The 15,536-nt window shown below is 41.9% G+C and overlaps 1 protein-coding gene across 4 annotated transcripts in view; it reads right to left on the reverse strand.

Moving 5' to 3' along the window:
- LOC105455787 overlaps positions 1-15,536 on the reverse strand; it is a 46,582-nt gene that overhangs the window by 5,594 nt on the left and 25,452 nt on the right. For all 4 annotated transcript variants that reach the window (XM_011699377.1, XM_011699376.1, XM_011699380.1 and 1 more), the window contains 19 exons: positions 14,708-14,804; positions 14,226-14,520; positions 13,823-13,941; positions 13,007-13,270; positions 12,126-12,405; positions 11,235-11,891; positions 10,883-11,131; positions 10,560-10,700; positions 10,414-10,479; positions 9,959-10,032; positions 9,755-9,873; positions 6,022-9,186; positions 4,540-4,638; positions 4,142-4,280; positions 3,599-3,826; positions 2,501-3,421; positions 2,293-2,422; positions 1,284-2,067; positions 813-1,072 (listed from right to left, as the gene is read on the reverse strand). In XM_011699377.1, coding sequence (XP_011697679.1) covers positions 813-1,072; positions 1,284-2,067; positions 2,293-2,422; positions 2,501-3,421; positions 3,599-3,826; positions 4,142-4,280; positions 4,540-4,638; positions 6,022-9,186; positions 9,755-9,873; positions 9,959-10,032; positions 10,414-10,479; positions 10,560-10,700; positions 10,883-11,131; positions 11,235-11,891; positions 12,126-12,405; positions 13,007-13,270; positions 13,823-13,941; positions 14,226-14,520; positions 14,708-14,804 — 8,087 coding nt within the window. The remainder of the gene's footprint in view (positions 1-812; positions 1,073-1,283; positions 2,068-2,292; positions 2,423-2,500; positions 3,422-3,598; positions 3,827-4,141; positions 4,281-4,539; positions 4,639-6,021; positions 9,187-9,754; positions 9,874-9,958; positions 10,033-10,413; positions 10,480-10,559; positions 10,701-10,882; positions 11,132-11,234; positions 11,892-12,125; positions 12,406-13,006; positions 13,271-13,822; positions 13,942-14,225; positions 14,521-14,707; positions 14,805-15,536) is intronic.

Here is a 15,536-nt window from a genome sequence, read left to right on the forward strand (position 1 = left end):
TAAGAATCATGAAGTGTATCACCATTATCGTTTATCGGCATAAATTAAGTTATTACAGTTTGTTGAATTAATGTAACTCATCTTAATTGGATAATAAATTTAACGCTCAATTAATAAAATGTCTAACATATGACATACGATAAGTCCCAGATTAAATTCTTATCGAAAGGCTTTTAAATTCAAATTTATTGCTTTGCAATAATATGTAATTTTTGGAGGTAATCAGTATGATGTACGCGTAAAGCATAAAGATCACAGATACTAGCAGTCAGTATAGAACGTGAAACATGAATGTAGATCACATAGGATGAAATACGAGTAGAACATCTAATATTAAATGCAGCGAACGATGCTTGAATGAAAGATACATGATTATTAGACATAATCACTAACTGACGAACTGATTCATGCATCGTAAACAATGACAGCATGAGATGTAGCAACGATTTATTTTAACATTTATTTATACCTTACTTGTTTATCTGCCATCGTAAGCATTTCGACAGGATATTTATATTTATAATAAATTTGTATTGATGATATAAATTAATTATGCAAATTACAGATCTTACAGATCGGAAAATAGAAACGAGATCTACATATTCTCGAATGATATTACGTCTCTCGAAAGGATAAATACGTGATGACGTAGGTACTAAAATAATATTACAAAGAAAACGCGAAACTGATTCGCAATTTTTTAAATTGAGATCAATCATGTCAAAGTACAGCGTAAGGATAAAACAGAAGTAAATTAAAGCAGGTAAACGATAAGGAGATTAAAAGAAATAGATTATGAGAAAATTACTTACGTTGGGATCCTCTCTAATAGTATCCATTGAGATTGACGGCGGGTTTGACGTTCCAGATGATACATTGCGCAGCACGGACTCGCTATTTGCATTCGAATCATGAAAGGAGACTCTCTTCATAGACGCTGGCTGTTGAGAAGTGGGAGGTAGGTTAGATGTGGTCGAGCCGTTTGATCTGAGAGCACTTTGCTGAGACATAACGGCGTAACTGGAGCCTCGTTCTGGTGGCGGAGGTGCATCGTTTACGTTATTTTGCGAAGCTATAATAAAAGAAAAATCGTCAATATAAATATTACATGAGTCAAATATGTAATCTAATACTTTTAATAAATACAACGAAAATATACTGTATCTGTAAATCGATAATAGAAAAAAATATTTCGAGACAATTTCTTCTTAAAGAAATATGAAAATACGAAGACTCAAGGTTCTCAATGTTCAATCTGTAAAAGTTTTAAAAGCTATACTAACGCATAGATACGCTGGGACCGTTAATAATCAAGTTGTCCAGGCGCAACATGCCGGGATGCAGCTGGCTGCGCGGATGCTGGCTCGACTGATACGTCTGCTGCTGTGACTGCAGCTGCTGTTCCTCCTGCTTCTTCTGATTCTCCTCGTATTCAGCCTGCTTCCGCTTCACCTCGTCCATTCTCCGTTGCAGTTCCCTATCTTCCACGGAGTGCGACATGCCCATGGAATAAGACTTCTGACCGGAACTGAAATGGCTGAGGGGTGTGCCGTAACTGGGCGTCGACACGTGCTCTTCGCTCTGACCCGCTGTTTGTTGCTGCTGCTGCTGCTGCTGCTGATTTGGTTGCACGTGCAAGCCGCTATTCTCTTGACCAGGGCTGCTCATCCCGACATTCTGCGGCGCCGTTTGATTGGACAGAATGTGAGCGTGGCTGCTGGTGACGGGTTGGCTGCTGAGGAGAGGCAGACCACCCCTCAACGACTGGTTGCCGGAGATCGTTCTCGATAAAATCGGTGGCTGCAGACCTCCTTGGACAGTTCTGTCCTGACTGGCCGCCATCCTCAGCAAGCCCTGAACGCGCTGTACACTCTCGTTGTCCAAATCGTTGCTCTCCTCGTCATCGTCCTGATTGGCAACCTCCTCCGCTCGCTTTTGGAAGTCTCTTTCCAGTTGGAGAGCTCGCAGCTGCTCCTCCTGCTGCTGCGTTCGATGCGTCAGCGCGCTTAGCTCGGCAATTTGCTGATCTCGCCACAGTCGGGCGGCCTCTCTTCTACGAGCTTGTTCCTAGAAATGCCAGCAATGTTCAAATAAATGTTATTAAAGAAAAATATAATAAAATTGCACAAATTCCGGAAAATTTGTTACTATTTTCAACTGCACAATAATTATCAATAGAATTTTAATGTAAACAATTTAATCTAGATAAAAAATTATCGCCCTAACGAGACCTATCGCTACGATTTCATTAATTATTTTTTTTACTATTACTTATTATTTAATTACTGTTACCTTCTCTCTTTCTTCGCGTTGCCAAGGATTCGTCGCGCTATATTGATACTGACGCGGTTGCTGCATGGCACTGATTCCTCCCGCAGGGTAATAACTACCTCGTGGTGGATCCTGCATGCTTGCGGTATACCTGCAAAATTTTCCTCGATTATTTAGGAAAATCACGCAGCCGACAAGCGACTTTCAAAAAACGCGTTAAGACGTATACCTCGTATCGGCTTGCTTGTACAGAGGATGCGTCGAAGTATTGGGCGGCGGTGGCGGTGGACTCTCGCTGAACGTGTCGGACGGCAGAGCCGGCCTCGTTGGCGGCGCTTCCGACGTCGTCATAGAGTGACCCTCTCCGTTTTGCGCACGATTGTCGTTTCCATACTGATCGTGTCGCTGCTCCAGACTGCCGTTCGGATAATGCGGATTGTTATGCGTGCCCGCGAAATGTCGGTTCTGTTCGGCGTACGACTTCGTCTCTTGGCCGCTCGTCGGGTCTCTGCCGAGCAGAGTCTCATTGGGCATCGGCTGGTGACCGCGCGCGATCGCCTCGCTCTTCGGTTTGGGCATCATCGGGCCGTACGGACCTCCGACCGCCGGAGGGTATCGGTTAGGGTACTGATTGTACGGACCGTACTGGCCGTACTGCGCGCTGTTGTACTGAGCGTACTGGGCGTCCGGATAATTGTAACCGGGCGCGTTCTGTCTCGCGGCGTAGCCGGAGGTCGTGCCCAGGCTCGACGTGGAGCCGAGCGGCCTCGGCGAGCGCACGTTCAAGGTGTTCGGCACTTGTTGGGATGCAGGCGGGATCGCTCGTGCGCCCATGTTGTACATCGCCGGCGGTCTGTGCTGGTTGAGCAGCGGCGCGCCACCGCGCAACTCTCGCCGGCGCACCTCCTCCTGCATCTCCTGCATCTTCGCCTCCTGGCGGATGATGTCGCGCGAGGACTGGGAACGCGGCGGCGGTCCTCCGCCGTGCTGCTGCATCTGACTGCTGATGGTCGAGTAACTCTGCTGCTGGCCCTGGGGGACGTACGCGGACGTCGGACGATCTCGGAGATGGCCGATTTCCATGTTAGACGGACGATTCAACGAGTTCTGCGAACCCCTCAGGGAACCCTTTTGAATGTGCTGAGGATTTCTGTAAGACATAGAGTGACTAATTTAGAAAGTATTCAGAATAGAACATCTATAAAGAAAAATCACAAAAACATTTTAAATTGATTTATTCGCCATCATTTTCATTTGAAATATTGCCAAATGTGATGTAAGAGAAAAAGTGCTTAAAAATAGGAGAACTTATACTGTATATCTATACCTGTCGTCTGGCTGTTGTGGACTGATTTGTTGCTTCGCCGTCGGGTCTTGATTCCGATAAACACTTAGATTCTGATAAAACCGCTCTGCTTCTGTGCCCTGTGCATTCGACGGTGCATTTATGTGCGTCGTATTTGGATTTAAATTGGGTGAAGATTGCTGCCTACTGACCAAGCCAGTGGGCGGCAAAGTTCCGATTCTCATGGGATCGTGTAAGTTGTGGCTTGACCTACGTATACAGGAATGCGTTATTCTTACAAACATATATCATTCCTCATATTTTACAAATAGAGTGTACAATTTACAACGATATTAGATGATACTTATATTTACAAATAAAGAAAAAGTTGGTTAAAAAAAAATCTTCTAATTTTACAATTAGATCTTATAAGTTAATACTTTCCAAAAATTTATAATTTTTAAGAAGTATTTCTAGCTTTCTTAGAATAAAGTATAAAAGTTTTCGTTTAAAGAAAGCTAATGATATATTAAAATCTGTAATCGAGAGCGGTTTCAATTGAGGTAAAGATACGATGATATTTACCTGGAACGCAAAGCAGTTGCGCTGTTGATCGTCGCCATGGGGGGTGGTTGAACAGGCGGAGTAACGCTGTTACTGGAAGAAGCTCTGCTGTATCCGGGATTGAACACCTCATGCTGTTGCTTAGCCTCGGTGCCCATATCTACGTATAAATTCAATTTTTATGTAAAAGCGAATAAACGTATCCTTGGATACTCTTCTATCAGATGTATCTTTATTCCTTAAATCATCATAAGAGGTAGACGTTCCTCTTATATTTAATCTATCTAGTGAAATCCGAGATAAAGCTGTGAGATTCGATAAGAAATAGTTCGTTCGCTCTTACGCTAAATTCTGTGAAACTCGATAAAGCTGTGTGATCCGGAGCATGATATGCGCACACAAAGCTCGCTCTTACTTACTATGCAATGCCGGCACAGATTTGCTGCTGTGGATTTGCTGAGGAGTGGCGTCGTGTCCAAGCCGCGACGGCAAATCCCGCTCGCTCATGCGACGAGGACCTGCGAGTAGCCCAAGCGGGTACACAAAGAGACAGCTTTGAGTTAATGCATTGGTGAACACGAAAGTGCCGAGGCGCGACATTAAAACGATCATTCATGCACATACGCAAAGCATTTGTCGAGGAACGAAAATGCTATCTTCTGGGTCGCCGAAGTCTAACTTTGACACGTTGAAAGCGGTGGAAAATGTCATACGACCAACTGTAAGATACTTATGACAGTGACGAGCTACACCGAGCAGGTTTGTATTGTGATATTTCAACAAGACTATAAATAGTTCGCGTTGACTGGATTTTAAAGTATTGATGTTGTAGCTATTTCGTATCCAAAAATTATATAGTTTATCATTTCAATAATAAAAAAAATATATATATTGCATTGGATTTTGCAGAAAAGATATTGTACATAATAAATATTAAACAATACTTAAACGTATACCGCTGCGTGCACGATTGCATTGTGTGATTAGCTCGTGAGCTTGATTTAATGTGATTAAGATAATTAGGAATAAAAGAATATATACAATTATAAAATAAAAGGTACTTATTTTGTTACAATTACTGTGCAATTCACAATTAAATAAATTGCATCTAACATAAAGCATTCTTTCAACGCACATAACTACGATTATGTGCACGCAATACCGCAAGTGTATTGCTGAACATATTACTATTTTGAATACAGTAATGGAACAAAAAAAAGTACCGGAAAATTGTATTAATGTATCATGCTTGCGTATTAGCAGACATAGTGTTATTATTATATATGTATAAAACGAAAATATTGCTAATAAATTATTAAATTATCAATAAATAAATTTTATAATTTGCAGGATGGCAAATCCATTCTCAAATAAGGCAAAACCGAATGACAAAATCAATTTAGCATAAATTATATGTTAATTGATGTATCAAAAATTGACGAAATCAATTACTTGATTATCAAGTCTTCAGCTTCTCCTAACTTTACATTTAGGGGAAAAATAGTTTATGTTCTTCACATGTATAAATATAATGACAAAATAAAAATTATCCTAAATATATCGTTTTACATTATTTTATATTATCTGTATAAACTTGTAAAAATAATTTCGTCAGTTTTCGATTTTTCACCATTTCAACCATGCCATAAAATAACGTGTTGCAAAAACAATGTAAGGATGATTTACGTTAAAAATCGTCCGAACATCACGGGCGCGTAATAAATAAATAAACAAGGAGCAAACGCAATGTATGTAAACAGATCTAATAAATCGTGCGACACTGATCCGTCTATGAACATGGATTTTCGATTCGTCTCATTCAGGCGAAATGAAAGTGCTTGAAGAAAGAAAAATTCGGCTATAAATGCACATTCAACGTACGACACGTGGTGATAGCTTACGCAAGGCGGATCGGTCATCATCTTTCAGCGAGCCGATTTCGCGGAAGCTCCAACCGTACTCCTCCGAGTCGGACTTCCGTCGCGAAACGTCAGACTCGCTCTGAGATTTCCCTTCTACTCTCAACTGTCGCTCCATGTCTTTTGCCTCGTTTTCACGCGCCAATTTGAGAGAGCTATCTTTCAGCCGATCGTAGCTCGCGCGCTTCGTGCGAAGTCTCTTTTTCGGCATCCAGTCGGATCTCTGTACCTCAGCAGTTCGCCCTAAATTCGCCCACTTGTCTTGCTCGCGCGATTCTCTCTTTGATTCCAAATCTTCGAGCGACAGATGACGGTTCCATCGCCTGTCCTCGCCATCCTGGGAGTCCAACTTATCGCGAAAGAATTTGTCAAATTTTGTTCGGGTTTCGGCGGGGCGAACTAAATTCATCGAATTGTCTCGCTTATTCCTCGATCCTTTCTTCGATTTCAGCTCTTCAAGGGACCGAGGACGGTGCCATCGCACACTTCCCTTGAGATTCGAGAAGAATTTATTGCAAGACTTGCGAGATGTACGTTCGCGAAGATTTTCAGAGGACCGCGTCGCTCGACCGTCAGAATCGGATAAAAAATTGCTGTTCAAAGTACTCTCGTAGCTTCGTGTCAACTTAGCGGACTTGTCGTGAAGATCCATGGCTCTCTCGGTCCCTTCTTTCCCATAAATTGCAGCACCAATCAGATCGCCTTCGCTGTTACAGAGAGGTCTGGCAATTCGCATTCGCAGAACGTTCATTTTATCACCCGAATACGCGTTTGCATGCGGCACCAAGGAGTTCTCCGAGAGGGTGTCGTTGGAGCGATTCTTAGTGGTGGAATGAGAAATGTCTATGAACAGGCATTTGGGATGCCTCTCGCAATACTGACGAACCTGCGATCTGATGTCTTCCGAGGACAGAGAACTTTTGGCAACTTTCGACAGCGACAGCACGATGGAAGAATGAGGCGAAGGGGAGCGAACGGAAGGCAGGGAGGACGACAAAGAGTCGGAAGTTTTCTTCATTTTTTGATAGCCATCGTCCATATCGATCGACAGTAATTTTTCTCGAGGCGCTGCCTCCAGTTGATTCGTCAAATTCGATTGAATCGAATCGCCAGCCGTGAACGTTTCGTCATTCTCATTTTTTGTGGGAATTTGCACGTCTTGCTCCGGTATGAATAAAGGCGCATCGGCGTTATCTAGATCTGAGAACTGCTCGAGTTGTTCTGCAATTAGTTGCTGCTGTTCGAGCGAGAGTTTGGAGCTGCTATCTTCGATATTAACTTTTCCAGCTGGCACATTTTTTCGGCTTCCCGTTGGAAAGAAGGCTTTAGATTTGCTGCCATCAGTTGCGTCCTTTTTGATGCCAAGAAACATCTGATCTTTTTTATTATTACTCGATATGTTTTCAACTTTTGTCGAAGATATGTTTTTCTCGGATAAACTTTGATTTTTATCCTTGATAATATCCTCATCGTAATTTTCGCCCTTTGCCAGGACTGAACTTTCGTCAGCATCAATCGCAGCTTGTTCGTTCACTGGAATCCTGGCGATGGTGACTCGTCGAGCGCCGCAATGATGAAACCTACATTCCTCGATCGCAAAGTCACCATCCGCTTCGACGTCGACTAGAATAACGTTGTTGCGTCTGCCAGCCGAACAGATCCGACTTTCGTCTCCCTCCCTCACCAAGTCCGAATCCGATTTGTACTCCTTCTGCGCGTGACAAGGTCGGTGCAAATGCTCGTCGCCCTTGTCCGGCGTCATGATGTTCGGCTCCGACACGAACTGACGGGAGCCGTTCAACTTGGTGGACTTGAACTTGATCAGACCGGCGTCGCCGAGTTTCGAGAAGTGTTTCGCCAGCGCCGCGACTCTGCCGCACCCCAGGCGCACTTCCTCCGGCGACTTCCAGCACTTCTCCGTTTTGGACTCGTCGCTGGACACGTCGCTGTTCAGTCCGCTCAGATCGAGATGCAGCTCCGGCATTATCGTGTACATCTTAGGGGTCGAGATTCCTTCCTCGGCATCCCTGTCGGCTCTACCCGACGACGCGCAGTCGTCGTTAACTGTGGAACTGGACTCGTCCGCGCAATCCTCGGAATTGGAAGCATCCTCTAACTTGTCCTCATATCGTTCATCGACGTTCAACGTACGTTTCGCGGTATCCGCATCTTGAAGGCGCAAAATGTCATCCGACTTGGATTCCGCGGCGGAACCTGGCTCGGCGTCTTTCACGAACAGTACTGATTTATTCGCGGGGAACGAGCTAGCCGATAAAAAGTTCGGATTGTTACGCGTATTCAACTCGAAACTGGATTCTGGAACGTTTAGAGTCTGTTGCCTACTGCGATCTACATTCACGCGCTTCTGAGGATCGCTACGATCCTTAAGGTTGTCACAACCGGCTTTAATACAGTGCTCGCATCTGTTACTCGGTTTTGCCCGAACACACTCAGAGGATGACTCTGTGAAATTGATATCGTCGATTTGATCGATGTAGGGTATGTTATCGAAAAGATTTTTCTCGAAAGCCTGCGGCTGCGGCAGCAGCGAGTGTTTGTAGTCTCTCGTAGTTCCCGCGTACTCCCGCGGCGGAGTGGTGATCCTCTCCAACGGATTCAAACCGTCCGTCAAATAATTCGAATTACTCGTCGCGGCTCCACCTAGTTCCGCGTTACCCTCGTCCTCCTCTACGATCCTATCGTCACTCTCGTCGCTCTCGTCCTGATATATGATGGACGATATCTCATTGTCGCTCGTGATGGAGATCAGGGGACAGGGCATACGAGGCCTCGACAGACGCACGGGAGACACGGTGGGGGTGGAAGGACGATAGATGTGTTCTCTGTCGTCGACGGGATAGACAGCGGGATTCGCGCCTCTCTGACGGAAGATGGAGAACGGATCCTGCCGCGCGGAACGATACTCGTCGACGTCGATTCGTGGGAAACCTCGGTCGATCTGATTACGATAAAAGGATGTCTCGAGAACGCATTGAGACGGAATCGCACCTGGTTGAACTAAATCCTGCGGCGGTGCCTGCTTCGGGAGGGACAACAAGTCGCCCATCGAGTGTGACGTGGCCGGCTGTTGCTGATTGGTCGTCTCCGTTGCCTCTAAGAGCTCGGACCTTGGCCGAGTCTTATATGCTGCATGAAACAAGTGGTTAGTCAAGCGTTAGTAAAGCAGGCTCTTTACGAGCGAAGCGAAGCGAAAGGCGTTATTCTGACGCAGCGATTACTCGGATTAGAAAATGTCCGCTGGCGATCAATCTGGCCAGTATTTCCGTAGAAAATAGGACCTTGCTGACACGTGCGCTTGAAGCAAGAAAGAGATGAGCTTGATCGTTTGGAAGTTATTTTATACATCGTTAAATTCAATTTATAATAATTATTTTTTAATTACATCATTTTTGCATAATTTTATGCTTTTATTACTAACTATAAATGTACAACTTCTTAATTCTTTTAATTTCTGTCTTGGTATAAATAAATAAACAAGTTTATACTTGTACGGTAGGAAAAAAGTAGAAAAATTGAACTAATATTTTGTAAAATGATAAAATCATATGAATAAATATTTTCTCTTTGCAAGCTTATCAATTAAAAAACTGATTAGGTAGAGCCTAATTATGAGTCTCGATTATCTTTTTCTTGCTTCAAAGGCTAAATTAGTTCTGAAAATTATGGTATTAGCCATTAATCTTTTCGAACTTACCTCTTGTCATCACAGGAGATGGTTGAGATAGTAACGTTGCGAGTCCGTGATATATAGCGCCTTGCTTCGCAACTTCCAATGTCACAATCGGACCGGTACGCACCAGATACTCGGCAGCTCTGCACACGCGAATCAATTTTAATAATATAATATTTGAAAAGTGAAGGGATTTAAATTTAAATTATATTAAAGATTTTTTCGTACTTTTCCTGCGTAATTCCGACCAGACTTTGTCCGTCTACCTTGAGTAGTTGATCGCCTGCCGTCAATCTACCATCCTGGAAACACATAAAAATAAATTAACCGTTATAATATAAACATTTACTTTCAGAATTACTTTTAGTTTACTTTTATATGTAAGTTTCGATTTCATAATAATTGAGATATTTCCAATTTTATTTATTGTCTAGTTATTTTTAATTTCAAAAAAAGTCTGAATTCTAATCTATTCATATTTAACAAGAAAGAGTAATGTAACATTCAATTTAATTTAAAAGCATATGAAAACGTATTAAAACTTGTCACATCAAGCAAAATGCTATCATGTATAAAATATAATTCAATAATAATTAATATACATTAATTATCATACATTTCAAACTCGATTTTGATATCGCGCATTAACTGAAGTGTTTCCAAATAAATCGTCGGTTACTTACAGCATCGGCAGCACCACCAGCAACAACACTCTTGATGTAAATACCCAATCGATCTTGCCCCGCGCCCTGCGTGTACCAGAATTAAAATAACAGATTTAATATAATTAAATTATAATAAATAAGTACGCGCAGCTAAGAATACGCACCTTTGCTGCAACAATACTTAAGCCCATGCCGTTGGTACTCTTGTGCAATTTAATAACATGTATCTCAGGTTGAGCTTGGTTTTGATTAATGTGACCGATATAGCCACCCGACCTGTTACTCATTGCGCTAGGACTGCGCAACTGTAAAAAATTAAAAAAAACTGCACATAAAGATATTTGTCTACAATTATTAATTCAATTGTAAAAATGTAATACATATACGAAGATGACGGATTATAAGCGCGATAACGATTTGCTTATTAATTAGTTTTTGTATTTAAAAACTATGCAGATTTTTAAAGTTAAAAAAATTTGTAGCTTACATTGTTGTGGTGATCTATCATGTAAATGGTCCAATAGCCGCTACTGGTGGGTTGGGCTGCCATTCGACATAATCCGTCTCGTTGCAGGGGTGCCAGAAATTCCGCTAGTCCGGGTGGAACACCTCTTATTACTTCGCAACTGTAACCATCCTCGGGAAGTAGTAATGCCAATCCTAGAATGGGTTCCTCTTCCAGTCTTATTTCGCGGCCGTCTGCACGCGCGAGTGTATCCGCGACGCTCTCTGCTACCTGTGACACGTAAAATCGAGCGTGCGGAGAATAGTAATATATTTTACGTAAAATGATATTTTATCTCAGCAAGGCGCAAACGCAGATTATTAAATGTACTCACTCTCACCACGTTCTCGATCAGTTCGGCAGGTAATCTGGGCTCATCCGCGGCCGGTTGGTATTTTTGCAGTAACGCCCTCACCTGCAGAGAATTCAATTTAAAACAGGTCGAGCTTAGCGTGGCCAGCTCTTCAGCATTGTACTTGGGAGCCTGCAGTAAATGAGTCGCCTGCATGATGGTCGCCAAATGGCACTGGCTGGCAAGTTCCAAGCCCTGCCTCTCGGCCCAGGTCTCCAACGCGTTCAGCCTCGCTTTGAGTCTACGTCCGAACCATCTGACGCACAGATTTCCGTTCGAGACGAGGGTGTTGAAGGCCGTGGCGTTGATCGCGTGAAACAGATGACTGAACAGCTGTATCGTCAACGCGGCATTCACTCGACATCGTCGCAGTAGGGCCATCGTGTTCGAGAAGATCTGCAGCACCCCGGCCTCCTTCGCCGGCTCATCTGCGTCCGCCATGAACTGCGTCATCGCCGGTGTGAGCTCTAACGTGACGCAGCGCACCAACGAACCGAAGGCCGTGTGCACCGCGTCCGCCAGGATGTCTTGCGCCCGCGTGGAAAATGCGCCCACGTGCCGGTCGCTCTTCAACATGTGTAGCAGCTCCGAGCCGTTCGCCAACCAGAAGGCCAACGACGAAGCATCCATGTAACGTTCCTGGGAATATAATTTTCCTTAAGATTCCATTATGGATTCCACACATGATTATATATACGAATAGCCATTTGTGCCGCAATCGTATTTTTATCAGATATCTGGAACACGTTTCTTTTTATTAACTTATTCATGAGACATTGAAATAATTCAGGAATGTGCCGAAGTTTACACAGGCCAGTTCCAAATCAGGCGTTGCTCGAAACAGAAGGACGAAATTATTCACGTGGAAAATACCTGGATAACGCGTTGGATCATGGTAGCGACATTCGCCAACATGACGGTAAGTCGATGCGCTCTTTCCGTGGGCTGCAATTCTGGTCTGTAATGCGTGCTCGCGCGATATCTGGCGCTGAGATAAAGGGTATAGGTTGGCGCCAGCTTGAACTGTGGCGCCGAGGGCTCTACATCGGTGATGACAGCGTGAAGGAACGTCTCCTCTGTCTCCTCGAGAAACTCCAAGACAGCTGGTAGAATCGGATCCGTGCCTCGCGGTTGTCGATCGTATTGTGAGAGTCTGCCAATAATCGATAGGCGTTAATTTCCTTTTTTTTTTGCTTCAACTATTCAAATTTTCAAATCTTCGTTTTTAAAAGAAAATATTAGTACACAAAAATATTTCGAGAAAAAATAATTTAACGGCATAAATTCATACATTATATAATATTTTACAGTTTCTTTAAATATGAATAATTCTATGGATATACTTATAATATATTGTAAGAAAACATTGATAGTGTACATTCTACAATGCATTGCTATTAAAAAAAAAGCGCATAATAATTGTGCATAATAATAAACTAAAAAGACAACTAAATTGGTAAGCTGTAAATGTAAAGTGATCGAATTATAACAAATTATAAAGAAATAAATCTTCAAATTGCGACAGTAATTAATTACGTCGAGCATACTTCTTCAACATTTTATAAGAAATTAATGGAAATTTGTTAAGAAGTTTCACTTCGTAATTGCTCCTGATAAAGATCTCATGATAAAGATCCTTGTATTATTATCGAAGCCTTTCATTATAAATACGACTTTAATATATGATAACAATCTCTAAGTGTCTTTTTTTTATTAAGCATAATAACTCGTCGTAGAATCATCGATTTTGCTACCTGTTGCCATCCCTGCTGCTGCTCAGACTAGCGGTTTCCACGTTTCCATCCAAGTCGAATGTGGTCTCGTAATTGTGCGTGGGCTCCGGCGGGTGCGTGGGACTACGTGGACTACGAACTGCTGCGACAGCGGACTTCGAGGGGCTCGACGGGGCCGTCCGCTCTTGGGTCTGACCCGGGATCTGGCCACCGCCGTTCGGTGTACCAGACCCCGGGTGAAACTTCTCCGAGCTGACGTCCTGACTGGTCGCGTCCGGCGAGCGTCTATCGTTACGCGCATGCGAAGCGAGCATCACGACGGGAAAAGCAAATGTAAAGCATATCAAGCGAAATAAATAAAAAGGTGGTAAAAATAGAAATAAAAATCCGTGGGAAAATGCGATTCGATGTCTTTAACAAGATACAGTTGAAGGTGGAAAATCTTTGATAAAATGTGATAAATATAGAGATTAATATCAAAAATTCTTCTAATCTTCTCTTTTTTCTTTATTAGAAAAATTTATACTATATTTCTCAATTTCTAATATTTATTGAAAGCTCTCCATACTTTTATCGCAATTAATTAATAAAGAACTTTAAAATTCAGGTAAACTAATAAAAATCTATATAAATGAGATGTAATGCAATTTGGTAATAAGAATATCTGATAATTATAATGAAATAAATATGAGTACTATTGTTCTAAGTGCATTCACATTGAAACACATAAAGAAACATGTACTGACTAAATCGCAACGAACGTGCAACATTCGTGCGCCACGTCTATTCTCATCTGATTGCAACGACGGGAGAAAGGAATACGAGTTTCAAACTTACCGGTCATAAGCGTAGTCGATCTGTTTGTTGGAATCATGTCTCTGCCTAATGCGATCTTCCGGCGCCGGGTCGATGAATCGAAATGTGTGCATTCTGCCGAATTTGATGATAGCTCCATTCTGCAAGCAAAAGAGGCTTATTATATTTGCTCTTCAAATCAGAACGCCAAAAATTCAATAAAATTTAAAGTACAGAAAATTTTAATTTTATTGTACGCAAAATGAAATTGTAAATTATAGAATTAAATTTCGTTTTATTTTATATAAAATATATTTAAAATTAAATAAAATTTTATTTAATTTTTTTATTTAACGTTAAAAAGAGTAATTAAAAGTTACAAAAACAGGCATACAAAATGCGAACACAAATATATCTCGATTGCAAAAACAGACCGGAAACGCACCTGCAGAATGGTCGTCTGATGTATCCTCTGATTGTTAACGTACGTGTGCGCGTCTCTGGAACACGGCGTGAGAGTCACAATGTTCTCGGTAAAGGCTATAACGCAATGCCTGGGCATCACCGTCGGTCCCGGCAGCGTCAGCGTCTGCGCTTGCACCGCTTGCGGTCCTATCGGTCTCTCCGACCCGACCTCCGTGACATTCGGCTGTAACCGGTGTCGCACTCCGGCGCCGTTCGGGATATCGCTGCCGTCGGGATTAAGCTCCAGCAGGAATGGTAGCCTCTCGTCCTCGTATCTGTGAAAAGCAAACATTTTTATAAAGAGCATTTACTCGTTAAAAGATTAAAGATCTTTTAACAGTTCATAAGATCATCATCGAGATATGGCCGATTAATGAGGGACTAAACATTTAAATTATGGATAAAGAAAGCCGGGCAACGTCTGATGTTCTCTGCATAAAAATGTTTCTAAAACCGACGTACCTATGATCCAACTCGTTCCACTTTCCGGCTGGTTTCTTTTTACGTTTCCGCGGCATGTAATCTGCGGGCCTCCTCCTCACGTGAAACATAATAGAACCTGCAATAAAAATGCATGGCGTATAAGATTTTATTCGAGCACATCAATGGAGAACAAACTATGCTATGTGTATACATATATATATATATACATATATATATATATTCATTGTCTCTAATCCTTCACCGACGAAATACTGTTAAAGACCGTCAATCTGGAGAGTCTATTCTGAAACTTTTAATTTAACATATGTGTTATGTTATATAACGCATGAGTTACATTTTAGAGATATGTAACGCATGCGTTAAAAATTTTCAGAATAGGCCCTCTGGATAAATTTTCGTGCCAAAGGGCTCGAAGGGGCCAGAGATAATTGCAGAATGTCAATGTTATCCACTATTGACATAAATTTGCGATTATTAACATAAACGTTTGAATAATACAGTATTAAAATCACGATTTTTATTATTTAAATAATTTATAAATAAGTACAAATATTTATAATATACTATATCATTGCCACAAAATTACAATTTTTTTTTCTACCGTTATCATTTCTCTGAATAATCAAACATAGATGATAACTATAAAAATGCAGTTATAAATAAAATTAACTATTAGCAGGATGTAATACAGATGTACAATACAATGTACATGTCTTAAAAAAAACTAGTCTAATAATATAAATCATAAAATTTATATATTATTGGCTAATTACTTAAATTTTAGCAATTGCTAAACAGTCACGCTAAATCCCGTAAGAATGTCGGTCTTTAATAGTATTTCATCGGT

The sequence above is a fragment of the Wasmannia auropunctata genome, unplaced genomic scaffold (genome assembly GCF_000956235.1).
Source record: "Wasmannia auropunctata unplaced genomic scaffold, wasmannia.A_1.0 LD335844.1, whole genome shotgun sequence".
Classification (NCBI taxonomy): domain Eukaryota; kingdom Metazoa; phylum Arthropoda; class Insecta; order Hymenoptera; family Formicidae; genus Wasmannia; species Wasmannia auropunctata.